Here is a 26,693-nt window from a genome sequence, read left to right as displayed (position 1 = left end):
CTAGAGCATCCTCCTACTCACTGTTCACACTGTAGACGCGAGCGGCGAAGCAACATGACATCAACATCCCGTCCCACACCAACGAACCCAAACCCAGCCGACTTTGGTCCCAATGTGCACATCTTCGACCCGTCGATGCCCATGGCTGACATCACCTCAACCATAGTCCCCATCTTCCAGGGTCAGGACACCAACCAATTCGGTCCTGAACGCCATGCCTATCTCTTCAAGCCGGGATCATACAATCTCAACGTAGACGTGGGCTACTACATGACCGTCCACGGACTAGGGCATTCGCCGAACGATGTGACGATCACAGGTGGCGTACAATCGTTGGCGACCAGTACCGAAGGCCTGGCATTGAACAGCTTCTGGCGTGGCGTCGAAAATCTCTCCATCGTCCCTACGACCAACGGGGATATTAGCGGCTGGGCTGTCTCTCAGGCGACCTTCTTGCGCCGCGTACATATTGTTCACGGACAGCTGTTTCTCTTCGACTGGCGCTATCCGACCAACTATTCCAGTGGGGGATTCATTGCAGACTCGGCTATTGATAACCAAATCATTTCCGGCTCCCAGCAGCAATTTGTATCGCGCAATTCGACTCTCACAAAGTAAGTCCATGCATCGCCTCGGATAATGGAGCGATCCTTAATCACGTCGTATCCCCCGGGTTTGCTCCGCTATTGGGTGAGAAATATGATGCGAATACGACACAGACCTTCTGCACAACCACTTTGAGAAATTGACGTTATTCCTGCTGGAAGCCGCGTCTCATGGCCACTCGCTAACGTGACATGGTACTAATTAGATGGATTGGCGGTGTCTGGAACATGGTTTTTGTCGGCGACGAGCAACCTCCATCCGGATCATGGCCCGATCAACCTTTCACGGTGATTGATAAGACCCCTGTCATCCGTGAAAAGCCCTATCTCATCTTTGAGAACGACTACGCCGTGCAAGTGCCGAAGTTGAAGAAGGACAGCCAGGGGACAAGCTGGTCTACGGTGCAGGACTCAGCCACAACGCTACCCATCAGCCAATTCTATATTGCCAAAGCGACTTCAGATACTGCTGACTCGATCAACGACGCCCTTCACCAAGGCTACCACTTGATTCTCACACCCGGCGTCTATCATCTCTCCAGAAGCCTCGAGGTCAAATACCCCGACACCGTCATCTTAGGTCTTGGAATGGCCACATTGGTCCCTGACAACGGCACGCCGGCTATGGTCATCGATGACGTCGACGGCGTATCTATCAGTGGGATCATCTTCGATGCGGGTCCCACACGATCTTCCCAGCTTCTAGTCGTAGGGGATGCGAGCAGTTCAAGTGATCACAGCACAAACCCCACAGCATTGTTCGATCTCTCCTGCCGCGTTGGGGGAGCAGCCGCAGGCTCGACACTCAACTGCGTCACCATCAACTCCAATAATGTAATCCTCGACAACATCTGGATCTGGCGCGCAGATCACGGCAACCCTGGGGCGGTTGGTTGGACCGTTAATTCAGCTGAGAATGGACTGATGGTTGCTGGTCAGAACGTGGTCGCCTACGGCCTTTTCGTCGAGCACTTTCAAAAGTTCCAGACCATTTGGAATGGTAACGGTGGCCAGGTTTATATGTACCAGTCGGAGATTCCCTACGACATCCCCGACCAGAACTCGTGGCAACAGCCCTCTGGCGGCAAAGGCTATGCGTCGTATAGAGTAGGGGACCATGTCAGCACCCACATCGGGAAGGGCCTCGGGATCTACTGCAATTTCGACAACCAGGTCGAGCTTGACAATGCCATTGAGACACCGACGGGATCCGGCATCCAGATGAACCACTTGACCACGCAGTGGCTAAATGGGAAGCCGTTCAGCGCCATCAACCACATCATCAACGGGACTGGTGATCGGGTGTACGACAATGGCCGGAACTTGAATGCAAAGTCGGCTACCTGAGTGGGGCAGTCCGCTCATTCGGTTAGTGTCCGTTATTATAGCTCCAGGAATGACCATGCAAGCGGCGAATATTTCGACGAGGACGTTCTCTTTTCATGGTGGAGTACTCCAAAGAGGCAAGTGTGGAGACACATTCATACAAACAGGGCCTCCACGGGATAAGCTTCATTCGGCTAAAACTAAGCTTAATTCCTTAAACTTTGACTAGGAGGTTTAATCAAGCCTAATATGGCCATTCTCAAACTACACGTAATGAGTTAATACCAAATGCATGTGCAATGTGCAATGTAATTTGAAGAGGATCATCGCACCGCGTGAGGTCGCCAGGCCATTCACTTCGCCTAGGCAGACTGGACCTTGGTGAAGATGTTCTTTCTTTTGGTAGAAGGAAAGTGACATATTGGTGGGGCGAAGAGTGGATTGAAAGAAACACGCCATGAAAGACAGGAACACACACACACACACACACACACACACACATGGCGGGGGGAGAGAATGATTCAAAGAATCGACTTGCCATGAAACGCATCCCCCGTAGTCAAGGCTCACGCAGGAATCCGATCCGATCCGATCCGAAAAGGCAAGGTTGCGCGGGCTGGCTGGTTGGCAGGTTGCAGGTTTCATTAGCATTATCACTACTCTAATCATGGCACTGGCCGGTCAACAACAGAACCCCGGTACAACTTCTGGCCTGGATGCGTCCCTCGCCATCGCCGCCGCGTGCGGTGGAGCCTCTGGTACGTACAACTCAGAGGCCCTCCTGGAAAGTTGACCTGCGTACATGCAAACAACGTCCAATCTCAATCCAACCCCGTGTCCCTCCGCGGGTTTGCCTCTTCCGACCCTTTCATTATGTATCCAAGACAGTTTTTGCCCCAGCGTTCGTCTTGCCTTGCCCATGTCTTGGGTGTTCATCTGCCTCCAGTTTCTTTTCTCTGTTTCGTATGATTTTTTTTTTTCTTTTTTCTTCTTGTTTCGTCTTTTTCTGATTTTTTTTTTTCTTTTCTTTTTCTCTTCTTTGGCTTTCTTTCTTTCTTTTTGGGTTCCAATGTTTCCGGTTTGCCCGTTCTCATCTCGACTAGGTGCTGAGCCCCAGACCGAACCGATTTCTCATCGATTGTTTCTCCTAGAGTGACTCTGACTCTGTGTCAACCCTGCAACCCGGATTCGAACTATCTTGTCGAAGTCTTTTTCTTCATTTCTTTTTTGAGGAAGAAAACAACCCCAGAGTGTTTTCTCAACAAAATTGACAGGTATCGTCCAACTCAGCAATTGATTATGCTATCGACGCCACACTGAGTGAATGCGCTGAAAGTATTGTAGTTCATACAATCACCACTCTCGCCTTTGAAAATGCCGATGATTTTAACTGACAAATTCGGGACTAGCAGACCTTCGAGAGTAGGACAATGAGTAGTCTCCAGACACCCAATCATCGCGCCGGAACATCCTGCGAACCCAGGAATGCTGTGGGTACGCAAAACAGCGCCACGATGCGAAACATCCCGTGGACTGGATTCTGCGATATGCCCAAACCCAATAGATCGGCAATTTGCATGGAAGATGTCTTCGAAGCGGGGCACGTGTACCTGGTCGGAGTTGTCTCCACACTGCTTGCCTTTGCGCACCCGCTCTTTGACCATCAACTCGAATCTGGTGCAATTCTCTTGCTCTTTCTTCTCAACGGGCGACAGATTGTTTATCGGATTGACGGGGTAATCAGAAGCTGGGTAGTACGTAGAGAAGACCATGCTGGGGACTGTGCCTGGAAAATTCGCAGCTGCTGAGCTGAGCTGGCTGTTCTTGATCCATACCTCGGGTCGTCTCGTTTCGTGTACCGCTAGTCTGAAGACGGCAATGTCGGCGGCTTCATTATGGTCTGCTAACTGAACATCGTAGATTTGTGGAACATGGAGCTGACCCATCAGGTGCTCATAGTGGTTGCAGTCGTGGGAGCTAAATTGGGACGAAACACGGGCTCTCATGGCTCTGGGGGACGGTGGCGGCGAAGCGTACTTGAGAAGGTCCAGTGTATCTTTTTTCTCTTCCTCACTCAACGGTGGATTGGACGAGAGAAAGTGTGCAGCTGTCACGAATTTGAAACCTTCTAGCCAGAAGCCCGAAAAGCTCACAGTTTCGTGGCAATCACTGTCATGAGAAAGCAAAATTCCGTTGAAGGAAGGAGGAGGGGTGCGACCGGGCCGTCGGCAATGACAGATGTTGATGTAGGCCTTTCCAGCCGCTAGGGTGACGGTCTGGATTGCACCGAAAACCTTAACCAGTTAGCACAGGCACTGAGCTTTTGGGAGATTTCATACCTTGTGCGATGCTTCGCTATTGAAGTCTCCAGGTGCACGGATGGTGGCTGCGTGGATGTTTTCGTCGATCGATCCATCGTTGAAAACTGAGTATGAAATCGGCCACGTCCGAGACGCCGTATCGTACATCGGGCCTCCAAAATCCATGATTTCGATAGGAGGGAGAGGACAGAACGAAGTCTGAAGTTTCGTGGCTAAGATCTCTTTATCGGCTCGGGAATCCGAGTTGATATGAGGTGTTTGACACTCTTTCAAAGCAGGCGGACAAGATGAAGAGCTTCGTGGAAACTGAGTATCAAAGATTGGCTTCCGCAGGAAGAGGTCACCACTGGTACTCGGAGCCAAAGAGCCTACCCAAAAGTTAGTCGGACACTTCACAAAGAAGATCAGATGGAGTGACTGTACCACTGCCTGGGGAATTCACTCCATTGCGATCGTCCTTAACTTCACGTGGCTTTGTCCAGATCCCGCCCGCGACCGAACCCCGGTACACGAAGCATTCCATGGGCTTGTAGGGCTCAAGTGGACGTCCCCACATCGCGTCTGTGGTGTAAGGTTGAGAGTGTTCTACGTGATCAGATTGTCCAAACATTTTGCTGTTTGTTGCCGGAGAGAGGAGAAGAATGGAAAATATGGACAGAGACAGCGCCAGTTGGAAGAAAAGGTCGCGAGGTTAAATACCCGTAGACACACAAAGGACGCTATTTCGAAACAGGATAAGCGCTATAAGTGCCAAGATATAGCGTCACTTGTGGCGTTGCTGGCGACGATATCCGAGGCTCAAAGTCGTCACTTGTTCAGTTAAGCTTAAGTTTATTCACGGCAGTCTAAGCCTATTCATTCTCTCTCTCCTCCTGATTGGTTCCCCAAACACTTATCTTTCAACAAAGTGCAGTCGTAAAGCCAATTTCACAAGTCGAAGGTCAATGCCAGTATGTTTTTCCCCGCACAGCTGGAAGTAAGTGATTCACTGAATTTCAGTTCACGTTCAGGTGCACTGCTTAATCTGGGAAACACCACAATGACCTTGGCTACTGTGCCAACATTCTCTTACCGCCAGTACTGGACGTGGCAAAGTGATCTGCCTGTGCCTCAGGACGTGAAGTAGTCAGCCTGTGACCATAAAGTCAATGTGACTGCCCGCTAGGATATACATTCCGACGACTCCTACTCATAATGTAATACACGCGACAAGGATAGGAGGGTGGACTCTCCGCTGCCTCGACTGAGTGGTCATGTTATTCCTCATTGAAGGTCGTCCTTCCAAATATGGCATCACACAGGCTAGTATAGACATTGATATATAGGGACCATGCTCATCCTCAAGCAAAACACAGGTTCCCCGTCGACCGAACGATTACACAGACAATGTAATACTCCTAGACCACATGTCCTGTGCTAGAGGACATAGCAAATGCTAAGCATGTCAAAACAGAGGCGAAAGGAGGGACCAACACTTTGTGCATCCTTCCTACCGGACTTTTCCTGGCACTAAACTCCCAAGTCAACTGGCTTTGGATCCTCGGTCCGATACCACTCCCCATTGAACGCATTAACCAGCCAGTTCGCTAACTTATCGTACACAATGTGATTTGCATTGTGAAATTGTATCGAGTGATCGCTATCGGGGAAGAAGTGCACGTCGTAGTTCTCAACGCCTGCCAGATCAAATTTGTCTAGTAGAGTCAAAGTGTTTTGCATGTGAACGTTGTCATCCGCAACGCCGTGCATGATCAAGAACCGCACGTTTTGCGATATCGCCGTGACGTTGCTGACGGCTGATTTGGAGTAGCCGAGAGGGTTATTCTGAGGGGTGCGCATATATCGTTCAGTGTAGATGGAGTCATAGAACCGCCAGTCCGTCACAGGCGCGACCGCCATGCCGTATTTGAAAGTTTCGCCCGCATCCGTTTCCAGGACTTTCAATGTCATGAAGCCACCGTACGACCAGCCCCAAATAGCCATGCGGTCAGCGTCCACGTACGGCTTGCCGGCCCACGCCTTTGCAGCGGCTATCTGATCGTGGGCTTCATAGGTACCGAGTTCATTGCGGACGATAGTGCGGGCTTTGCGGCCTATAAAGCCAGTCCCGCGGCCATCAACGGTAACCACGATGTAGTCAAGTGAGCTGGCGATATACGATTGAAAGTCGACGTGGAAGCGGCGGTTGACCATTTGTGAGCCGGGTCCGCCGTAGAGGTAGAAGAGGACGGGATATTTCTTCTTGGGGTCAAAGTGAGGAGGCCGCCGTTCGACCACCTGCAGCGTGTAACCATCAATGGTGATGTTCTGGAACACCTGATGTGGAAGCGCGTGGGACGAGGCCATCTTGGCCAAATCTTGATTGTCTTCTAGTATTTCCTCGATTTTGTCCGGATTGGTTGGCGTAGAGACGACTTTCTGAAAAGGAATGCCAGGCCCAGTGTATTTCAGACTCACATAGCCTGCGCCGGAAGAGAAGCTTGACTCCCAGTATGCAGCTTCATCAGTAGGCACGAGTGACTTCATGCCTGTCCCATCCAATTTGACGCTATACAAGTGGCGTTGAGTTGGCGCTTCTTTGGCCGCAACAAAATAGACCAAGTTGTTTTCCAGGTCGACGGCTGCCGGCCCACCGTCCACCTCCCAACCGCCACTGGTCAGCATGACCGGAGTTGAGCTGTTGAGGGGAGAGAAATAGGCCAGGTGGTTACCATTGTCAGAGATGACGATGTCGACATAGCCGTCCTCCGCTCGCCCCTTGGACGGGTCAGCAGGTATGTATCTGGTATGCTGGGTAGGTTCGATCCAGCCGCCATCGACGTCTTTGAGGTCCACGACCCTCACGGTATGGCCTGTTTGAGTGGGGACGTCTACCAAGACAACCCTAACACGATCGCTCTCTCGATTCGACTCCGAGACCAATGCTTTTCCACCGTCTGCCCATACAATATTGAAAATGATACGGTCTTCGTCGGGGAAACCGCCCTCAATGTCGACAGAAAACACCTCGCCTTTGGAAATGTCATAAAACAGCATGTCAACAATAGGGTTCGGGGCTCCAGCCTTTGGGTACTTGATCTCTTTCACCTCTGGGTAATTCTCGAGCCCTTCAATGGGTTTCTTCCCGCTGGGACGGGACAGGAAAAATTGAACGGGGTATTCAGGGACAGTGGTCTCATTCGTGCGCAGGAAAGCCAGATACTGGCCGTCGGTTGCCCACCAAGTGGCCGTGTTGGTCGCGAAGACTTCTTCCTCGTAGGCCCAGTCGGGAATGCCATAGAAGTACTCGGGGCCTCCGTCGGTCGTGATCGTTGTCACTTGTGGCGACGAGAGGTGTCTGAGGTAGAGATTGTTATCTCTCGTAAACACAATCGAATCACTCCTAGGCGACCACTGTGCCAGCTGAATCTTGGTCTCCGGCAATGCTGGATCTAACGGCTGGACATTCTGTGTCTCAACATCCAGGATAAAATACAGTCCAAGAAAAGAATGTCGAAAGACCTTTTCCGGGCTCGCCATCAGAAGCACATGTTTCATGTCTGGACTCACCCAGGATTCTGACGTCCAAAGCTGCTGTCCGCCGTATTTGATCCAACCGCTTTTCACCAAGGTGGTACGTTTAAAGGCGTTTGCTTGGGATGATGTACCACTTCGGATGTCTTCCACCACCAAATAATCCTGGTTTGGCTGATTGATCTCCAACAGCAACCCATCCTCTCCGCTGGGTCCGGGTGTCCATTCAATATTGGCATACCTGGGCAACCATTGCCCCGACTGTAGTTCTGCGAGTGTGACTTTCTTTGCCGAACTCTTCATGGGTGTATCGTGGTCGTAATCCAGAGTGGACGCATGCTTATACCGACCACCCGCCACAAAGAACACCACAGCCAGCACCCATCCGATGATGCCAACAATCGAGACTATCCAGACTGCTCGACGAAGACCTTTGGACATGCGTTGGCTGCCAATGGTGTAGTTCTTGTCATTGAATCGAGGTAGCTCGAGATCGCTCTCGTCGTCTCGGTAGTTTGAGGGCTGTTGAGGAGGCTCCTTTGCGGCAAAGACAGAGTTTAGGCTCTCGAGAACAAGCGACGCTGTCGAGACAGTGGACACGCTTTCTTCTGAAGGTCTTGGATAAGGATCATTGGAGGTTCGCCGGCTCCCACTCATGAGTGTCTCCTCCTCTTCTTGTAGGGTATTGCCGCCTCTCTTCATGATGGAGGTGGGAGGTGGCCTCCGCGGACTGCCGTTGAAGACGTCGTAGTTGAAAGCGAGCGAGGTTGACCTCGACTGGGGGTGATTGGAGTTATCTGAACATGACAATGGTTGGCAGGTAAAGGGGGAGACGGCACTGGTAGCGTCTGCGCGTGATATGCGTTTGCGCGGAGAGGCAAGAGGGCCTTCTGCACCCAAGCCGGTGAGTATGCAAAGAGGCTCAGACCTGATGGTGGCCTGGAATAATGTTGATGATGGTGGTGGAGACGCAGGTTGACGGCGAGTCTCCAACTGCGCAGCCTCAACGATGGCCATCGTGCCAAGCCTGCGATTGAGCGACCGCAGTTGACGCCAACCAACGTCCTTCTTTCTGTTGTTCTTCTACCATTATAGGCACTGCCAACTTGATTCTCCCTCATCTTGTATTGTCTATTGCTGTGTCTACAAGAAACCACTGCTCGCGGAGTGTCAGCGAAACGCCGCACCCTTTCCTTGGACGCGTTCGTCCATGTCCGAAAACGGTATTTGTCAACATTCCTCAACGCCATGTCGATTCTCGAACCCTCTCCGATGAAACACTCCCTCCATATCCCAAACACCACTCGATCCCATCTTATCATATCGCATACTTGTAGATGACAGCAACAAGCAGGAAATACCCACAGACAGTGAAAAAGGTAAAACACAGCCAGAGCCTGAAATACTCGGTTCCTCCACTCATTCGTCGTTTGTGCGGGCCCAAGACATTCAGGCCCAGCCAAGCTAGGAACACCATGCTCAAAGCTGAAGTTATTGGGATGGCTAGGAGTGACAGAAACAGGAAGGTTCTCTGTTTTTCTTTTATCATCGCGCTCGCCTGCATCAACTCTTCCTTGAAGATATGGTACACCAAGTATGGACTCGCCCCCAGGGTGGCCGCTGTCAGTCCAAGCATCCACCTCCCTGCTCGTGCAACTGAGCCCTGTTCTCTGCAAGCTTGACAATTCTCGGCTTCAAGCTGGCTGAGAGTTGTGGCGGCCGCTTCTCGCTCGATATTTCCTGATATTTGCTGTCGTGTCGGGATCCAGGAATCTTGTGCGGAGGGCTGTTCTTGTCTTTCCGAACCAGTCGAGCTATCTGGAAGCTGTCCTCCTCCATCCCTTTGGATTGCATTGTGTTGCCTCCCATCCTCGTTGTGCCAAGAAGAACTTGTTTCCTCACGCAAGATGCACTGGATGGCTTCGGTTTGTCGGTCCACTTGTTCCAGAGTCAGGCTGAATTCCGACCTTCCGCTTCTTAGCCAGGAATCCGCGACATCAACACTTTCTTCCATAGCAACGGAACTTGAATCCTCAGTTTGAAACTTGTCGCAGAAGGGGTTTTCAAGAGCGAAGCCTGCTATAAAAGGATTGTTGATATTCTTGATTGCGGCAGAGTTTTCCACGGGTTTCGAAATCGGATCTCTGGCGGCGCTGCTCTCAGCGGTCAGGACAGTCCAGCTAGAGTTACTGCGACGTCTGAGGGGCCATGGTCCGACATAATCTTGTTTTTCGGTCTCGCCTTCTTGGTGTTGGCCTTTGGTATCCTGACAAGTGTCGTTGACGGTATCGGCCCATTCGACCTGTTGTGCTGAGCTGCTGGGTTGCTCGGCAACAGCTGCATTCGTTTGCGCAAAGATAGTCATTGTCATTCGATGCAGGTGTATCGAGGAGTGTGACGTGGTGAAATGTGGACGTCAAAGAAAGGTATAGGGAGGTGTTCCCAGGCTGCAAATGAGCGACTATGGCTTCTCAGAGAGCGGGTGTTTAATGAATGGAAGGGGACCAGAACGCTCAAAGAAGGGAGGCTCTTTAGTAAGGATACGGAGGCGAAAGGCCCGCGATATACTGTCAACAATTGTGGGGAGGACCTCAACGGCCAGTACCAGAAATGCCCCTACGAGACGAGCAGTCAGTCTGGGTTTTTCATCTGGGATTCCGGCATCCCATGAGTGCACTACGCTACCAGGCACGGAAGCCGCACAGGAACGAGCCTCGTGGAACTTTGCAGAGAGATTTTGTCTAGCGGGACATCTCCCTCACGGGGGACCCTTCTCTCGTTGGCAGTTTCTGGCGAGTAAGCCAGTATATCCTCGACCAGCCATTCTTCCGATCGAGCTTGTTTGGGGGCTAGACAAAGACAAGAACTCGTCTAAGAGGGGAGAGCTAATCCGGAACCGCCTCAGACAATGGCGAGCATAGCGCAAGGCAAATTCTAGACCGGGGTCCATAGACCTCACGCACACTGGGGGAGTGGGTAGATGGTGTAAAAGACAAGCAAAGCGTAAGTTTGGCAACCACTACGGTATGAATCTTGACTCCCAGAGGAAGCGAATGAGAGGGTCGGCGGACCTGAAGAAGAAAACCAAAGTTGTATCCATCCCACCTGAGTTTCCCTTCCAGCATCCATCAGTTCAGCAAGTGAGAAGTCGGACCACGTGTCTAAAATCTAGGGAATAGACCTGTCCTTTGTTCCGCGACAACCCAGCCTGCCCTTCCCCCTTCTTTGTCTCAAACAACAGCTACAACAGCCACAATGAGCGAGACGGCAACAAGAAGTCAAGGATAAACAATGAAGTCAAATACAAAGAACAAAACACATTGGTCTGACGGGCGAGGGAGCGAGCGCAGTGAAAGAAAGGACCAAGGGCTGAGCTTAGCAGGAAAGGAGTGTGGGCGAGTAGACAGACAGACGACAGGCGAGAAGGTCGAGAGAAGAAAAGAAAGAGAGCAAAATCCCTCGATCTGTATGAGTCTCTTCCATGGACCTTGGTCCGAATGCCGAGTAATTAGCTCCTCACGCATACGAGGTATTTTGTGTGAGCAGTTTCCCCTCGTAACCCCTCGTGCCCCCCCCCCCCCCCCCCTGTATGACCACAGCCTTGGGTGCAGACCGTAGGTGTCTGCGCGCGTGATTGGTCGGGGTTACTTGGTTGTTACCGGGATTGGTTAGTAGCTCGTGGATACTGGAATGCTGCTAGACCTATATGAGGCTAGTTCGTTGGGATCGCCGACAGCCTCTGAGTACAAGTACTTGCTCAACACAATTACAAGACACCACAAAAGAGTGAGGAGGGAGGAGAAGGCGAGGCCCCTCCCTCTCCGCCCAGCCGGACACGTTCAGGGCGTAAAGATTCAAAAATATCACCAAGGATAGAAAATCAAGACGAATAATACTCGCCCGGTTGAATTACATACTTGTTGTGCCCCAAGTAAGCACCTTGCTGTGCCAGGTGGCATTGTCATGCTATGGTAAGATCGCTCAGAAATGCCAATCCCAAGTCCCTGATTCTTATAAACCCCGCCATGCGAGTATAAGTCGATATCTGCGCTGTGAGAGGTTGCATCAGAGGCTATATCTCCATAAAATGCACGCCATCAAAGGTAATGTTGAAGTGAGCAACTACAAGCTGAAGAAATAGACACCCTCCTATACGTTCGGGCGACTAGGTCCTTCATATCCTGCCGCATTTTCCCGACTCACTGTGATGCTCCTTTCAATGCCGACCTCCTTTGTGCTCCAGGGTTTTGATATACCTCACAAACGCCTTCTTATGCACCATCCCCCTGTATTCGCCTTCATTCAACACACAAATGTACCTCAGCCCCAATTTGACAAAACATTGATACACAAGGTCCATAGGCGAATGCATGTCTAGGGCCACCGGAGCGGGATCGATATATGGAGTCAAATCAGTCGGATTGGTGGCTGGGGAGTCTTGATCGTCAGAATCGTCCCGTCCAGAATCATACCCCGCCTCCTCAAATGCTTCCCAGTAGCGACGATGCGTGTTATGCGCATGGTCATCGGTCGACAACAAACAGAACGCACTGTCCTCGTCCTCCAGCCTATCCAAAGCAAACTCCAAGTCTGGGGCCGGAATCAACCCTACCAACTTCTTGTCTCGGATGATAGGCAGCCCGCCGTCGAGTTCGCCAAGGTTTTGCAAGCGTCGGAGTTTGGCTCGCAGATCACTTGCCTTGACAAGAGGGGATATCGTAATGTCAATTACTTTGTCCCTGCGGAAACGGGGTGTGATGTCTCCGAGTTCCGAGTCGAAGACAGGAGTGCTCCTGTTGTCGAGAAACGGATATGAATTCATGTCGGTCAAAAGATCATATATGCTGAGGGGCTCGACCGCGTCAGCCGTCCATTTCGCACAAAGCACACCCAGAGAGAAGGGGAGCACATGATCGAGGCTTCCTGTTAGTTCAAACAAAATGACAGCCAAAGTGACAGAGAGACGTGTGACACCGCACATGGTCGCCCCCGCTGCCACCAACGCATACACGCCAGGTGTGACGCACGCTTCAATGTTGCCAGCGTCCTGACAATGCGACCACAAGAAGAAATTCGGAAATTTGACAACGATATACTGGGTCAAGTGACCGACTATGCGACCCATTAGACCTCCGACCACCATTGATGGAACGTAGATGCCCGCAGGCCCCTTGATTCCAAAGGTAATGATCGTGAGGATGGCCTTGATGACGAATGCCAAACTCAGATACCCAATCACGCTGAGTATCTCATCCTCTGTTTTGGGACAAAGACCCGTTGACGAATGCTTCTGACACGGACTCGCCAGTTCGAAAAGCAGCTCTGTGACGGCCAGTCGGGTGTATCGGTTCCAGAAGCTGACGAGGCCGGTAACTAGTGCCACGAGGAGGACTTCCAACATCGGAAAGGTCTTGATGATTTTGATGCGGCGGAAAGTGGTGGCCCAGAATCTAGACGCTTTGATGAAGAGCGCACCAGCCAACCCACCCGCAACGCCGAGCAAGATGAATAGAAAAAGTTCGAAGAAACGCCAGTCCGTGATGTAACGGACCTCAAACAAAACAATTTTGTTCGTCCCGTACGGGTTCAGGAACTTGAGGGACAACGCGGCCACGATGCAACAAAAGAATGTTCGGAATAGAGTCTTTGAGGGAAAGTAATAGCTGACTTCCTCCAGGCTGAAAAGGACTCCACCCAGGGGTGAACCAAAAGCGACAGCGACCCCAGCAGCAGCGCTTGCGGATAAGACCTCTCGTCTCTTACCGTCGTTGAGATTGTATTTGGAGAACAATCTGCAGGCGATATTGCCCACACACGTTGCGATATGGACATAAGGGCCTTCTTTACCCAGACTCATCCCAGAAGCCACGCTCAAAATCAAAGCGATGGTCTTCAGAACCAGAACCCGAAGGCCAAGGTATCCATGAAGAACGAATCCACTCAAAATGACCTTGACTTCGGCAACACCACTCCCAGCCGCCGAGTAGTAGACGTTTGGAGGTGGCGGATCTTGTGTTGTCAGGAGCTGAGTTCCACCTGACTTGCCCTCGTCAGTTTCGTCCTCATTTACGTTCTGCTGGATGGCGCCGAGGTTCTCATCAAAAGTAGAGGCAATTTGAGACGGAACGACGGTCTTAGAATAGAGAGTGATAAAGCAGGCCAGGGCGGCAAGCACCAACGATCCGATAATGTATGCCACGTAGTCGATGTAGATATCGTCCATGCCGGACGGATGGATGAGTTTCGACCAAGTCCTCCATCTGTCACAGTTGCGTTCGCCAGAGCAGCAATTTGTGCGACCAAGATACCAAGCGCCTCGACAAAAGCCACGCTTGATGTCGAAAATGGCCGACTCTGTGACATCGACAAAGTAGGCTAAGCCTGCGGTAACCACCCCGATCAGAGCAACGAGAACCCAACCCTGAGCTGAATCAAAAAGCAACCCTATGCGGCCTCGCCAGCCTTTCCGCTTTTTCAGGTCCAGCACACGGTATCCATCAGCAATGCTGTCGTGCACCCAGTCGGTTGAGGTGAACTGATCGTACCACAGTCGATCATCTTTGGACAATGAGCCCGCCAGCATGGATGAGGATAGCTTTGGCGTACGGAGACCCGAGTTCCGCATCCACACAGGACTTGCATGTCCCGAGGGTCGAGCACTGTAGTATCTTCGCCTGCGTAGACTGTCACTCGTGCTGTTCACCCTCGACAACTGTCTTGACTTTGGTGATTCGGGCATGCTTTCAGTGTATTTGCGGACAGGGTAGTCTCCCTCCAACAGGGCACTCTCCTCTGTTGATCTTGGAGTCATAACGAGAGAAGGCGGTAAACGACCCCTCAGTTCGGTTGCGGACAGGGAAGTATTCGTCCTGCGCAAGAATTCAGGGGAGGACGGTGTGGTTGCAGGGCGGGATGAAAAGTGATCGGCTTCATCGTAGTCTTGAAAAGAAACGAAAGATTTAGGCATGATGGTTGCCGCCAGGTCCTTCTGGTATTTTTTCTTTTCACCAAAGGACTAGAGGATCGAACAGCAGGGTCGTGACTGGTAACGAAGAGGAGCGAACGGCGTCCGTTACAGGCAGACGCCGCCTTCCTGGGGCCCGTCAGCTGGCCATGAGACGGGCAGGTGAGAGGCAGGATGTTCGGGCAGAATCGTTTGCACAGAGAGGTACTTCAGCTTCTATGAGTCAAGAGACAGCAGATATTAGCGGCAGCCCAGACAGAATGACCTTCATTGACGAGGAAAAGGAGTTGGAGAGATAGCAGGGCGAACCAAGCCTAGACAGGAGAGAGAGATGACCAAGTGAAAAAGGTGCCGGTGTGCAAGTTGGTGAGCGGGTGATATTCAGCCCCAAGGCATCTTGATCAGGTGGACAACATGGTTTGTGTCAATTCTTATACATACTGGACTGAATTGAGTATGTAGATAGTTGGTGGAGGGTGGCAGTGGGCATCCATCCCATCATCTGACAAACAATTTGTGTGGCAGCACGCGTCGAAGGTCTGTGATTTCTGCCCCACGCAGCGAGGCGAGTCGTGCGAGTCAAGTGCCCCGAGGGCCGCAGTCTGGCGACGGCGGCAGCGGCAACAGGCTGGGCATACGCAACAGGACCCGGTCGAGTATTGTTGTTACTTGATCGTGGATGGGCCTCATCCTTTTCACCCCAGGATTTCATCGTCAATTGGATGCTCACGGGGCTAAGAGAACGATGGGCACGATGGGCACGATGGACACGACCCGGATACCTTTCGTCGGCAACCTCGGTGGATGGAAACATATTCTCTGTTGCGTTGATTCGACTGACGATGACTTGCAGATGGGCGGCGACTGGCTCCGCTACCCTGCGAGCCCTGGATGCATCTGCAGCTACCGCTCTCGACCTCCCGACCTAGCAGATGATTCGTCTTGGTGGTCATTCCTGGATGCACTATCCTGTCATTCTGCATCTCCGAGATTGCCCCACGCTTCAAAGGTATGTACTCGGTACACGCTGCGCACATTGAGGGCAATAGCCTTTAGCAGGAATGGCTTGGGCGATCTCCCTATTGACTTCTTTCACCTTGCTCCGTAGGTACCAATGCCCAAGTACAGAACTCCTCACGGCTGATCGCTCTATGAAACAATGTCTCGCTCTCCTGCTCGTGATCATCCCTCAAGGCCCCTTGGCCCATCCAGTCCGCACCCGACCACGTACCCGCAATTCATCCTCTTCGGCGACAGCATCACCCAGTTCTCTTCTCAAATCCTGTTTGCCTCCCTAGCCGAGTGGTACTCGCGCCGCCTCGACGTTGTCAATCGCGGCTTCAGCGGCTACACGGCTCCTATGGGCTATGACATTCTCCGGCAATTTTTCCCATCTGCTCCGTCACCAGCCACATCGAGGATACAACTGATGACCATCTTCTTTGGTGCAAACGACGCCTGCCTTCCCGGTCATCCTCAACATGTTCCCCTCGCCGAGTATCAACGAGCCCTCAGAGCCATAATAAGCTTCCCCGGGGTCAAGTTACACCTTACGGAATGTCTCCTCATCACTCCACCACCCGTAGATGAATGGCAGTTAGGTTCCAGCGAAAGGACAGCAGAACACACGGCGAGATATGCCGCAGCGTGTCGAGAGGTGGGGCGAGAAATGGGCCTCCCCGTCCTCGACCTCTGGACAATATTTATGAGTAGGGCTGGCTGGCAGGAAGGTTCGACAGGCCCCTTGATAGGAAGCAAGGACGCCGCGAGAAATGAGGTGTTGGGAAAGCTGTTGAACGACGGATTGCACCTCACTGTACAGGGCTACGATCTGTTGTACGAGGCATTAGTCCGAGTCATTCGAGATCATCTACCGGATCACCTGCCAGAGAAGTTGCCCTATATATTCCCCGATTGGAAGGACAAGCTGGGAATTCCAGGGTAGATGGTGAATGCTTTACTGTCGTCAAGCAAAGGGGACTACCAAGGAGAAAAGGAGCAGACAAAAAAACTCTAGGAAGACTGGTTTTCAATTTGTAGGCAAGATTCTAGGAACAGGGGTCGGCTCGTCAAGACAAGCATACACCGGACTTGACGGGGACGTCTGTTTACCACCATTACCACGAAAAGAGGGAAAGGAGTGACCAGAAAACAATTTTCAAGCATACAGGCCCATTGCGCCGGAGAGGAGGGAGTCTTGACTCATTGCTAGAAAAGTCATAGCTCTGAGGACCAGATACAAAGCCTACTCCTCGTCGCTCTCTTCGTCGCTCTCCGCCTCATCGAGCCACTGCAAGAACTTCTCGGCTGCTTGACGCACCTTGCGGCTGGTGCTGATGTCGACGTATTTCTTGCTGGCTTTTTGACCCCAAGCCTTAGCGACCTCTTCGCTCAAAAGGTCGTTTTGGTAGTAGCTCAGCAGGATAGCGGGCACTTGAGGAATCAGGGCGGGGTGGTCATTGCCGACGAAGCGCTCGGTACCGCCAAGGAAAGCCTTCATATGCTTCTCAGAGTCTCCAATCATGGTTTTGAGCATGCTAGATCGCTGAGGAATTTGTTTGACAATGTTCTCGTCGAATATTGTCTGAGCGAGAACAGTGAGGGTCTTGTGCTTGTTCTCAATCCCCAACTCTTTGGCCTTTTTGTAGATCTCAAGATCATCGACCTTGCTCACTGCACCCTTGGCTTTCGCCTCGTCAATAACCCAGGATCCGAGTTGATCGTATGCGTTGGCACCATTTTCTTCCCCGTCGTCCTCCTCGTCGAAGGCAAGAGATCGCTTCAACTCGGTTGGAAGTTCTTTGGCACGAGCAGCCACAGCTTCAGCGGAAGTGTCGACTGCCCATTCCTCATCCTTGGGCTCTCCGTTGGTGTTGGCCTCAATGCCCTTGGCATCAGCATTGATCTGTTTGGTGAACTCGTCGTCGCTGCCGGCTGCGAGCTCCACATCTCCATCATCGATGTCGCCCTTGTCGGAGTTGGAGTCGTGGGGGCTACCACCGTTCATGGAACCGTTCTCCTGGGCCTCAGCTTTGGCTCGGTCGCGGCGGGACATCTTTTCCTTCTTTGCGCCTTTCTTTCCACCTTTTGGTTCGTTCTTGAGGATGAATCCACTCAACTTGTGGCGTATGTCAACCTGAGTACGTTGACCACAGGCTTTGCAGTCCAACAAAATGCGTCCGTCCTTGATATTGATCTCGGTCTCGGGATTCTTGCATGACTTGCAGAGGACGAATCTAGAGATGAAGCCGTCCAACGAGTCTTGCAATTTGCCGGCCTCATGGGCCCCATTGATTATCCAGCGATCATCTTTCGGATTGGTGTTGGTCTGGGCACCGAGCTCGAAGCCGAAGTATTTGATGATGTAGGCAGGAGGACGGGCCAGAGAAGCCGAGACGCTAGGAAGGTTGGCAACAACAGTTCTAGAATAAGTCAGTATTTGTTATTAAGAGGGCGAAAACAAATGTTCTGAGGCTTACTTGATGCCGTTGCCTTTGCCTTCAATCTTGGACTGCAAGCGCTCCATCTTGTAGCGATAGAAGGGATCGGTAACATCCCGACGGATATTGATGGTAGCCATTTTGAGTGATGATGTTTTCTCTTTTTCTCTTTTCCTGGCGATTTGTCTGTAGGAAAATGGTGGGATGGGAAGAACCAAGGTCTTGATATCTCAGGTGGACACGAGCAGGTGGTGGTTGGGGTGGGTGTGGATGTTTGCGAATCTTTCAAATTGACCAGACATGCGTGGATTTCACCACTGAATAATGAAATATAACATGAAGAAAACGTTCACCGGCAGCGTATCAACCATAGGAGGATCTCGCGACGCGACAGAGATGTCTTTTGGCCGGAAATATGTCCAGCTTTTGTTTGGTTTTGGTTTTGGAGGTGTGAAAGACTGTCCGATACATGAACAACCGATGCCTGCGCTGTGACTGCTGAGGCGTTTGCTTCTGCGGTGAATGGGTCGAGGGGCAGCGGATGAAACAATCCGAGCAGGACGGGGGCGCAACCGATCCCGAGGGCGATGGAAATACTGGAATTCTGAAGGAGCTTGATGATGGGGATATCTGGGCGAGAGCGAGAGATTCTCGACCGCTGGACAGAATGGAAAGTAATGATGATGGGAGGAGAGAAAAAAAAGAGGAGAGTCGCGGAAGGAGGCGAAGAGAAATATCTTTCTTATTGCGGGACTAGGCGCTACTTCTGGGTAGGGAATAGGCGGGAGGATCTCGGGTGCGCTAAAAGCTGGTTAACCAGAGTCACCAAGAAGCCCTGCGAAGGAACCAGGAGGATCACTTACCGGGAACTTTGGTCAATTTTCGAAGGGGGGACAAGTTTCGGACAAAGGCAAAGAATCGAGAGGCTGAGTTGGTTGGGCGAGTGGACGAGGTGAATGATGTGAATGGTCAGTTTGGAAGTTGTGCGAGTTTGTGCGGTGGAATTTAAAGAGAGAAGCCGAGGATGCATGGTGCCATGCAGTTACTGATGCTACTTTGTCCCTGGTGGCCCGACGGAGGTAGACAATCCATTGTGGCTGCCCGGAATTATGGGCCGTAGGCACACGGACTACCTGGGGACCCCTAAAGCATCTCTGGACGTACCTAGACCCCGGGTGGCTTACATTAGGTGAGCTTTGTAGGGTCCAGCTGAGGCAAGCACGGCAGTGTCCACGATTGCCTGCGCTGCACTTGAATGTCGTCCATAACTCTACCTGAGTCTTGCCTTGTTGTATGGACTTGTTGTCGACTACCATCATCTGAATCAAGTAAACGCTCGCTTCTATGTAATCAAATTCTAGATCAAACGGTCCTTCTTGTGTACGATACCCTATTTCAAGGAGCAGACGCCCCAGATCAATCCACTGGGCAAGGCTACCACCAGTCTTCCCATGTCTTCTGGTACCACACCCGAAGCTTCTGTCTGGTACTCGTACATACCTCCGAGCAAGACACCCTCCCTTTGCACCACGGATACGGCGCGCGCAGTCCTTCCCTCCTCCACTGTGGCTGACTTGGAGTCCCCGACTGGCGGTGTAGCATTGCCCAGGCTACCAGGACTTCGAGCTCGGGAGAATTGTGAGGACATACCTCGTACATGAATGAATGTATCCACCCATACCCAGCATCAGTCAGTCGTGATTGCTACGGACTGCGGGCAATTGCGGCTTTGGAATTGTCAATTACATACATTCCTGAGATGCTTTCTTCCAACAGCTGAAGGCGACGACACCCGATGTCCACTTTCGTCGTCGTTCCCTCTACAACATCAAGCCTGTCAACCACACAAAGCCTCGTATTTGTCCTAATCCTTACCATCCCGAGACTAGCCCTTGTCCATCTACGACGACGTCCATGGTGTACGAACTACAGTACACCTGTGTCGGACCGCAAAGGACATTTTGAATAGCTCTTTAAGATATTGTTTCTGATGAAAATGCCTTAAATCATCTGCGAAAGCCCTGCTCACTATTTTCCTCGTATCCTCTGCTTGGTGAGCAGCCACAGAGCAAAAGTAGCAGTCCCGCAGGCGAGCGAGAAAGATTTTCTCCGACCACCTCCACCACCCGGACTTGGAACTATAGACTTTTTCCGGGCAGATGAATTCACCACTATATTCAACGTTGTTGTTGTGACGGTGAGGTGGTGTTGCTGCCTATTGTGGTGAAGTATTACAACTACTTGGCTTACTTCGGCACCGAAGTGAAGAAGCTTGTCGGCACGAGGGACATCTCGCTGCGCCCCTTCGTAGCCACCGGTAGGGGAAACCACTTTGTGGCCTTCTGCTATCATACGGTTCTCAATTGCAAGAGCCGTCTCTCGAGTCTGCATATGATTACTGTAATGTCTGCTGATGGTTAGGTTACAGTAAGCATTTGGATTCCTTGTCACGGTCGGGCCGAGTCCTATCGCACACCTACATGAGAAAGGCCGGGTTTTATCAAATGGCTGTGATGCACGCTTCCAGTATGGTATATGGTCTGGCAATGGAGAACAGGGTCAGTGCGGGCATATCTTTTGACCGTCCTGCGTGAAACACCGACTCCACACAGTTCAACCTGGGTAGTCTGCAATATATGCGACCACCAGTCGCTAATCCAGTTTCTTTTGTACTGATCCCTCACGACACAGGTACCTTAGCCAAGTGTTGTAGTCATCCATGCCCGCCCAATTGACGCAACATAACCAAAAAGACGCATCCTCCGTGCGTGGGATCCCGACGCTGGTCTCGATTGATCCTCACGGTGAACCATTGACACAAAAAAACGTCCACACGCGCTGGCATCCGCGAATCCTCCTGTGGCAACTGTCAAGCCCTCTGAGGTATTCAGAATCGAGTGTCTCGATTTCACAGGCAATGCCATCGCGAATAACGACTGCGCAGACGACGTGCTGGACTTTTGCTGGGAGAATGACCACCACTTATCCGGACCCGTCCGCGTTGAGGGAACCATGCCAGGCGACGTCCTTTGTGTGGACATTCTGGACATTCAACCATTCCCTCACCGGCTTTGGGGGTTCTCTCTTATCGATCCTGGCCTAGGTCCACTGGACAGACCTGATACCCGGGTGGCCAAGACGGTATGGGATTTTGACGGGGTCATGGCGTCCTCACGTCATGTCAAGGATGTCTCGTTCTGCGGTCGACCACACTGTGGTGTCATCGGTACAGCTCCATCGGCGGACTTTGCTGGCGACTTGGACGAGTCGTGAACGGCAGCTCAACGAAACATACCGCTCGCACGGGGTCACATGCGCACAGATGCCCGTAGAACTGGGTGCGTATGTTAGGCAAGACCTCGACGAGGAGCTGCTGCAGGACATCAAGGCCACGGGCGCTCGGACGAAACCCGCCAGAGAGACAGGAGGAAACACAGATGCGGCGAGCTTGACTCGTGGATGTCGCATCTACCTACCGGTCCATGTCGAAGGAGCAAACTTGTCCGTTGGAGATCTCCATTTCTCCCTGGGCGACGGCGAGCCTACCTGCGCCATTGAAATGGCCGGCATAGCGACCCTTCGATGCTCGATTGTACATGACGGCATCCAGAAGCTAGGTTTGAAGAGTCCCATTGTCATTTCCAGCCCAGCCGAACCGCTGTATCGCAAGCAAGTCGTGTTTCACGGCCTGTCGGTCGACAAGGATGGGGTTCAGCACCGAAGCGACCTTACTACTTCCTACATTCAGGCCGCCTCTCATGCCATGGGATATCTGGAAAAGTTCGGCTTCTCGCACGAGCAGGCGTACATGCTGCTCGCTACTGCACCCATCGAAAGCCGCATCCTAGCCACGGCCAACATTCCGACTGCAAACGTTTCCTTGGGTGTCCCTGTAGACATGTTTAACTTCGACATCATGCCCAATGAGGAAGGCCCCAAACCAGGCGACCGTGGGAGTGCTGCATACCTCAGTCTTCAGCGCGAAGAGAAGTATCTGTCTGAAACAGTGGCGGAGCCTTCGCCATTCGCTCGAGACGCATAGTAAAAAAAAAAAAAGTAATCTAACCTAGATCAGAAAAGCTAGTCTTAAATAAATACTAGACTTTTAGCTCTTCAAAGTGGCGAAAATATTCCACCGGACATAGTCACCTCCTCATAATTCAGGCCTGCTTCAGCGATAGAATACTCCGATGCTGAAGGGCCAAGCATGCCTGCACCTGCGGCTTTAGGAAAACGTGGCACCATTGAGGCTCCACGGTGAGATTTCTCAAGCATGTAAAATAAGACCTTGAACAATACCCGTGCGACGATGTAACGGCTGCCGATCCGTTGGACCGAACCCAAAACTCGAATCAAAGAGGGCATTGGGACCAGTCCTTGGAGGGACGGTGCTGCGAAGGTCGAGACATAAATGTTATATAGTACGATGAAGGAGAGAGCCACTGCCTGTTCCACCACTGGCAGTGGCGAGGTTGCTATATCTGGGTTCTCATGTACGTGTGAAATGAGTCTGTCCACGGTGTCCAGCTGCGTTTCGAGCTTGTCCGGTTTTAATGTAGCATTCGCCATGGGCCTCGACTGGATCGCAGAAGATTCGACACAGACGACTTTGAAGATGCTGCATATAGCTTCTATGGTAGCGCAAGAGCTGTCTTATGTCAGTGCCTTGTCTTGAGACTCGTTCGGGGAATGAGATTTTTTATTCTTCTTACCGCATATGCGTCCCGCTGACTGCGATTGAGGAGGTGGAGTTGAAGACGCTCGAATTGGGCATTGCAGCTTGGGATATGTTGCTATCCCGATAAGATGTCTTTCCAATTTCCACGGTATCCCCTCCGTTAGATGCTCGCAACTGGTTTTCATCCAGTATGCTTTTCCCTGTAGTCTGCGATTCCCGGAGTTGGGTGATGATGTCCACCTGGTCAATCCAGAGTGCGAGAGTGTGTTGATCGTCTTGACGGAGGAACCCCGATTCTATCATCAATTTTCGACGTTGCATGCCTATATCTCGATCCTGGATGTAATGAGGCTTCCTGGAATCATTAAAGGTTCCAAGTCGATCCAAGACGTACAAGCTCCACCAGAGACGGGATTCAGCTCGTGAGGCTTTTCTGACTGACACATTCTTCTGCAAAAATGTGTCGCTGGCCTTCGTAGACGTAGAGCCCAGATGTAGTCCAAGGGACTGGGCCTCGCAAACAGCTTGGTGGAGATACCGTGATAGATGGTGTGTCCCGCTAGACTCAGCGTGAGTAAGAGGCATGACGAGTGACATCAAAGCCAGGATGCGTATACGGTCAACCCGATCTGGTTCGAGGTTGCCTTCAATCACTGCAGCCCGCAGTGCAGTGTACAGTCTTCGAGCGAGAGTTGCTGCCGAGCTTCGAGCGCCCTCTTTGAGTGATTCTTGTGCTCTGCAGACATTCCGTTTGTCTGCGTGGTCATCGTGAATTACACAACCGTCTGAGGAACCTCGAATATAAGAGGCTGCTGAACTGAGTCGCAATGTGACTAAACATATTGCTTTGATTAGATGTGGCGATGCTTTTCTCTGCCGATATTGTTGCTGAAATGTCTCTTGGTCGATCAATGGTAGAAGGGTGTTAATTTCAGCGAAATATAGCATGACCAGAGCCCATTCGCTTGGATAGGGAATGATTGAGGAGTATACTCCCACTGATTCGAAATACAGCCGCTCATAATGTTCGATGCACATGTCTTTTCCTTCCAACAGCTTCGAACGTTTCGCCATGGGGCTTGACGAGTTGTCTGCATTCGCCTCCATGCCTTCACAAATTTCGGTCCACGCCTAGTTTATCATTTTGATCCGGGGGTTTTCACCATATTGATAAACAGTGTTGGTGGATAGAGGGCTGCGTCACTGGCGGAGAGGTCCAGATGTTCGTTGACGGCGGTCCGCGCGTTCCGACTTCTTCACTCTCTCTCTTGGTACATCTGGGCACAGATGGGCACCTAATACGAGCCGCCTAAGTGTCACTTTATTTACATTTCTTGCAACGAAATGATTCACCTCCTACAATTGAGATAGAAGGAGTGACTACGGAGCCGTTCAAGGCTGATGTTCTCCATTGGAATAGCGAATGTAGATGCTGATAGATTGCACAACTACAAACTTCTTTCTCCGTCGGATCCCTCCGAGTCTCTCTCAAAGTTGCTTGATCTCTTCAGCGGTATTGTTCCAACCATTCGTACTAGTACTCTACCTCCCCTACGACCTCGGTTTCATTTTTCTGCCATGATTTTGTTTGTTGTCTTGGTATGTCTCTTGACCAACATCTGCGCTAACCATGGATTCATTGACAGGCTCAATACCGTGTACAGTCTCATCCACAGGACCGGTATAGAACTTCTTGCCCTCGATCTGCCAATAGGCTAGTGCGAATATCATGATAAGGGCGAAAATTGCAACTGCATAGTTCATCTTTGCAAAACAGGTCAGCGTCACAATGCCAAAAATGGGAGGTTCAGACTTACATTGACTGCCGTCACTGGCCTGACAGTTGGCATGAAGAATAGAACTGTTATGAAAAACGTCCAAACAATAGAGTAAACGTTGATCAAGACGCTGAACGCGCCCAGATGCCACGGTCCTCGATGAAAGCGGCCGAAAGCCAGCTTGCAGCCGAGTGGAACAGCGTAACTCAGGTCAAGGACTGCCGTGGCGACATTGAACACAGCTGAAACAGCTTGATAGGACCCAAGTCCAATGAGGCTGATTACGATCGGCAAGAGTACAGACAGCCAAACAGCGTGAAGAGGAATGCCAGTGAGAGTGTTGACCTTGGCCCAGATACTTGAAAAGGGAAGCAGGCGATCTCTTGAAAATGCGAAGATTGTTCGACTGAGAGATTGCTAAACGAAGATTGAGATTAGAAACGTCCCACACTTCATTTCGTCATAGTATGCTCACCATACACACGATAGCCGTGAATTGGACGATGATGACACCACAAGCAGTGAAAGCCAGAGCACCAGACTTTCCCAGGCTATCGTAGAAGATTTGCACCACAGGTTGGCCTATTTTGTTCGCCAGAACAGTATATGGATCTTTCTGTCAATGGATTTAGCATTCGACCAGACACCCAATGTGACTCCTCGGGGTAACGAACCATGCAGAAGCAGAGAACAATGTTCAACACAAGCCCAAGAACGAAGGTCATGACATTGGCATACCATGTTGCGCGAGGTGCGGCTATCGCCGGATCGCGGATTCTGAAATCATGGGTTAGCCTTTCGCATGCAGGATCGACTGAAACTGCCTACTCCTCGCAGATATGTGCGGTAGCGTCTGGATAGATTCATCAGCATGACTGTCATAAAAAGCATCAGGTTTATGCCTACCATAGTTTGTCATTGTGAATGCAGCACTCAAAAATCCAAACAAGAAAGCAAAGCCCGTGGGATTCCATCCAGATTGCGATTGGACGTTGGTGAACACGAACGAAGCACTGTTTTTGCTCTTTTCCACAGCCAACAGAGTAATGAAACAGACAACGACGGCAGTGACGTGGAAGACCACAAATGTTTTCTGCATCTTTTCCATCCAGGTTGTGGAAACAGAGTTAATGACTCCAGTCAACACAGCGAGACCTGCAGCCACTCCCACGGTAGCCCTCTGGGAGGGCTCAAACGTGAAGTCAGAGCCGACAGCCACCGCACTCAGGAGCACTTGGGAAGCACCGAACTCCGTGGCAGCAACTGCAGCGACCTAAACAGAATTAGCACTTGGTTTGTTGCAGGGGGTTATATACATACCTGGCCAAGGACATTGAGCCATGCGGCAATCCTACAACTGAGGTCAGCATGCGTTTTTGTGATGCATTGAAACGGGGTGAGCTTGCCAGCTAAGAACAGGGACCAGCTTTGGAGGTGATAGACGGGATATTGTGTAGTAAACTCCAGCAGCGGTCGGATACGCAGAGATGAGCTCGGATACCGAAGCTGACAAGGCAAGGGAAGAGCCACCGGCTATGAACCAGCACCATACGATGGCTGCAGGTCCTCCAGCTTGTAAAGGGTATGCGAAGGTCGTCATCAGAGCAGTGAACAGTCCTCCGACACTGAAGGCGAACGACAAGCTGGACCAGGTACCATACTTGCGAACGAAGACGGGTTTGTATCCAAACTCATGCGCAAGCTGGTCGTCTGCTGTGACTCGCTCGACCACTGGCTTGGATCCGTGGATCTCAACATCCACACCAGACTGGGGAGACGACATCGGGGCTGAGTATGGGGAAAAGGAGGGAGGGTCTTCGTGTGGGGAGCGACAATTCAGCTTGGTGTCTGTGATATGCAGCTCGATCTGTGCCAGTGCGATGGTTTTATTCAGGCTGTGGAGGGGGGCGATGTGAGCCATGTTGAGGTATTATATGTTTATGCCCTCCCAGCCTGAGCTGCTGATACACAGGAATTAATATGTTTATGCCCTCCCAGCCTGAGCTGCTGATACACACATTCCCTCTAGTGATCCCAAGCGAACTCATGAGGGAGGGAAGGTTGCGAT

The 26,693-nt window shown here is 51.4% G+C and overlaps 11 protein-coding genes across 11 annotated transcripts; 4 read left to right on the top strand and 7 right to left on the bottom strand.

Moving 5' to 3' along the window:
* Positions 1-54: 54 nt before the first annotated feature.
* On the top strand, positions 55-1,952 carry Z517_12561 (uncharacterized protein; the record flags this gene model as incomplete). Its single annotated transcript, XM_013422505.1, has 2 exons — positions 55-614; positions 812-1,952. 2 exons carry the CDS (start codon positions 55-57, stop codon positions 1,950-1,952), a joined length of 1,701 nt encoding a protein of 566 aa, XP_013277959.1.
* A 1,265-nt stretch (positions 1,953-3,217) lies between these two features.
* On the bottom strand, positions 3,218-4,862 carry Z517_12560 (uncharacterized protein; the record flags this gene model as incomplete). The annotated part of the gene is made up of 3 exons (XM_013422504.1): positions 3,218-4,225; positions 4,271-4,620; positions 4,676-4,862. The coding sequence occupies 3 exons, from the start codon at positions 4,860-4,862 to the stop codon at positions 3,218-3,220; spliced, it is 1,545 nt and encodes a 514-aa protein (XP_013277958.1).
* Positions 4,863-5,761: 899 nt separating this feature from the next.
* On the bottom strand, positions 5,762-8,782 carry Z517_12559 (uncharacterized protein; the record flags this gene model as incomplete). The annotated part of the gene is made up of 1 exon (XM_013422503.1): positions 5,762-8,782. One exon carries the CDS (start codon positions 8,780-8,782, stop codon positions 5,762-5,764), a length of 3,021 nt encoding a protein of 1,006 aa, XP_013277957.1.
* Positions 8,783-9,083: 301 nt separating this feature from the next.
* Positions 9,084-10,130, bottom strand: Z517_12558 (uncharacterized protein; the record flags this gene model as incomplete). The annotated part of the gene is made up of 1 exon (XM_013422502.1): positions 9,084-10,130. The coding sequence occupies one exon, from the start codon at positions 10,128-10,130 to the stop codon at positions 9,084-9,086; it is 1,047 nt and encodes a 348-aa protein (XP_013277956.1).
* A 1,851-nt stretch (positions 10,131-11,981) lies between these two features.
* Z517_12557 (uncharacterized protein) lies at positions 11,982-14,732 on the bottom strand (the record flags this gene model as incomplete). The annotated part of the gene is made up of 1 exon (XM_013422501.1): positions 11,982-14,732. One exon carries the CDS (start codon positions 14,730-14,732, stop codon positions 11,982-11,984), a length of 2,751 nt encoding a protein of 916 aa, XP_013277955.1.
* A 1,156-nt stretch (positions 14,733-15,888) lies between these two features.
* Positions 15,889-16,674, top strand: Z517_12556 (uncharacterized protein; the record flags this gene model as incomplete). The annotated part of the gene is made up of 1 exon (XM_013422500.1): positions 15,889-16,674. The coding sequence occupies one exon, from the start codon at positions 15,889-15,891 to the stop codon at positions 16,672-16,674; it is 786 nt and encodes a 261-aa protein (XP_013277954.1).
* Positions 16,675-16,974: 300 nt separating this feature from the next.
* Positions 16,975-18,309, bottom strand: Z517_12555 (uncharacterized protein; the record flags this gene model as incomplete). The annotated part of the gene is made up of 2 exons (XM_013422499.1): positions 16,975-18,151; positions 18,209-18,309. 2 exons carry the CDS (start codon positions 18,307-18,309, stop codon positions 16,975-16,977), a joined length of 1,278 nt encoding a protein of 425 aa, XP_013277953.1.
* A 2,872-nt stretch (positions 18,310-21,181) lies between these two features.
* Positions 21,182-21,442, top strand: Z517_12554 (uncharacterized protein; the record flags this gene model as incomplete). The annotated part of the gene is made up of 1 exon (XM_013422498.1): positions 21,182-21,442. The coding sequence occupies one exon, from the start codon at positions 21,182-21,184 to the stop codon at positions 21,440-21,442; it is 261 nt and encodes an 86-aa protein (XP_013277952.1).
* Positions 21,443-21,491: 49 nt separating this feature from the next.
* On the top strand, positions 21,492-22,211 carry Z517_12553 (uncharacterized protein; the record flags this gene model as incomplete). Its single annotated transcript, XM_013422497.1, has 1 exon — positions 21,492-22,211. One exon carries the CDS (start codon positions 21,492-21,494, stop codon positions 22,209-22,211), a length of 720 nt encoding a protein of 239 aa, XP_013277951.1.
* Positions 22,212-22,877: 666 nt separating this feature from the next.
* Z517_12552 (uncharacterized protein) lies at positions 22,878-23,921 on the bottom strand (the record flags this gene model as incomplete). The annotated part of the gene is made up of 1 exon (XM_013422496.1): positions 22,878-23,921. The coding sequence occupies one exon, from the start codon at positions 23,919-23,921 to the stop codon at positions 22,878-22,880; it is 1,044 nt and encodes a 347-aa protein (XP_013277950.1).
* A 477-nt stretch (positions 23,922-24,398) lies between these two features.
* On the bottom strand, positions 24,399-26,546 carry Z517_12551 (uncharacterized protein; the record flags this gene model as incomplete). The annotated part of the gene is made up of 8 exons (XM_013422495.1): positions 24,399-24,611; positions 24,665-25,042; positions 25,101-25,241; positions 25,300-25,402; positions 25,454-25,478; positions 25,532-25,898; positions 25,946-26,131; positions 26,178-26,546. The coding sequence occupies 8 exons, from the start codon at positions 26,544-26,546 to the stop codon at positions 24,399-24,401; spliced, it is 1,782 nt and encodes a 593-aa protein (XP_013277949.1).
* Positions 26,547-26,693: the final 147 nt, after the last annotated feature.

Source organism: Fonsecaea pedrosoi, assembly GCF_000835455.1.
Source record: "Fonsecaea pedrosoi CBS 271.37 unplaced genomic scaffold supercont1.10, whole genome shotgun sequence".
Taxonomy (NCBI): Eukaryota; Fungi; Ascomycota; class Eurotiomycetes; order Chaetothyriales; family Herpotrichiellaceae; genus Fonsecaea; species Fonsecaea pedrosoi.
Note: the sequence above shows the minus strand (reverse complement) of the source record. Positions and strands in the feature narration are given on the sequence as shown.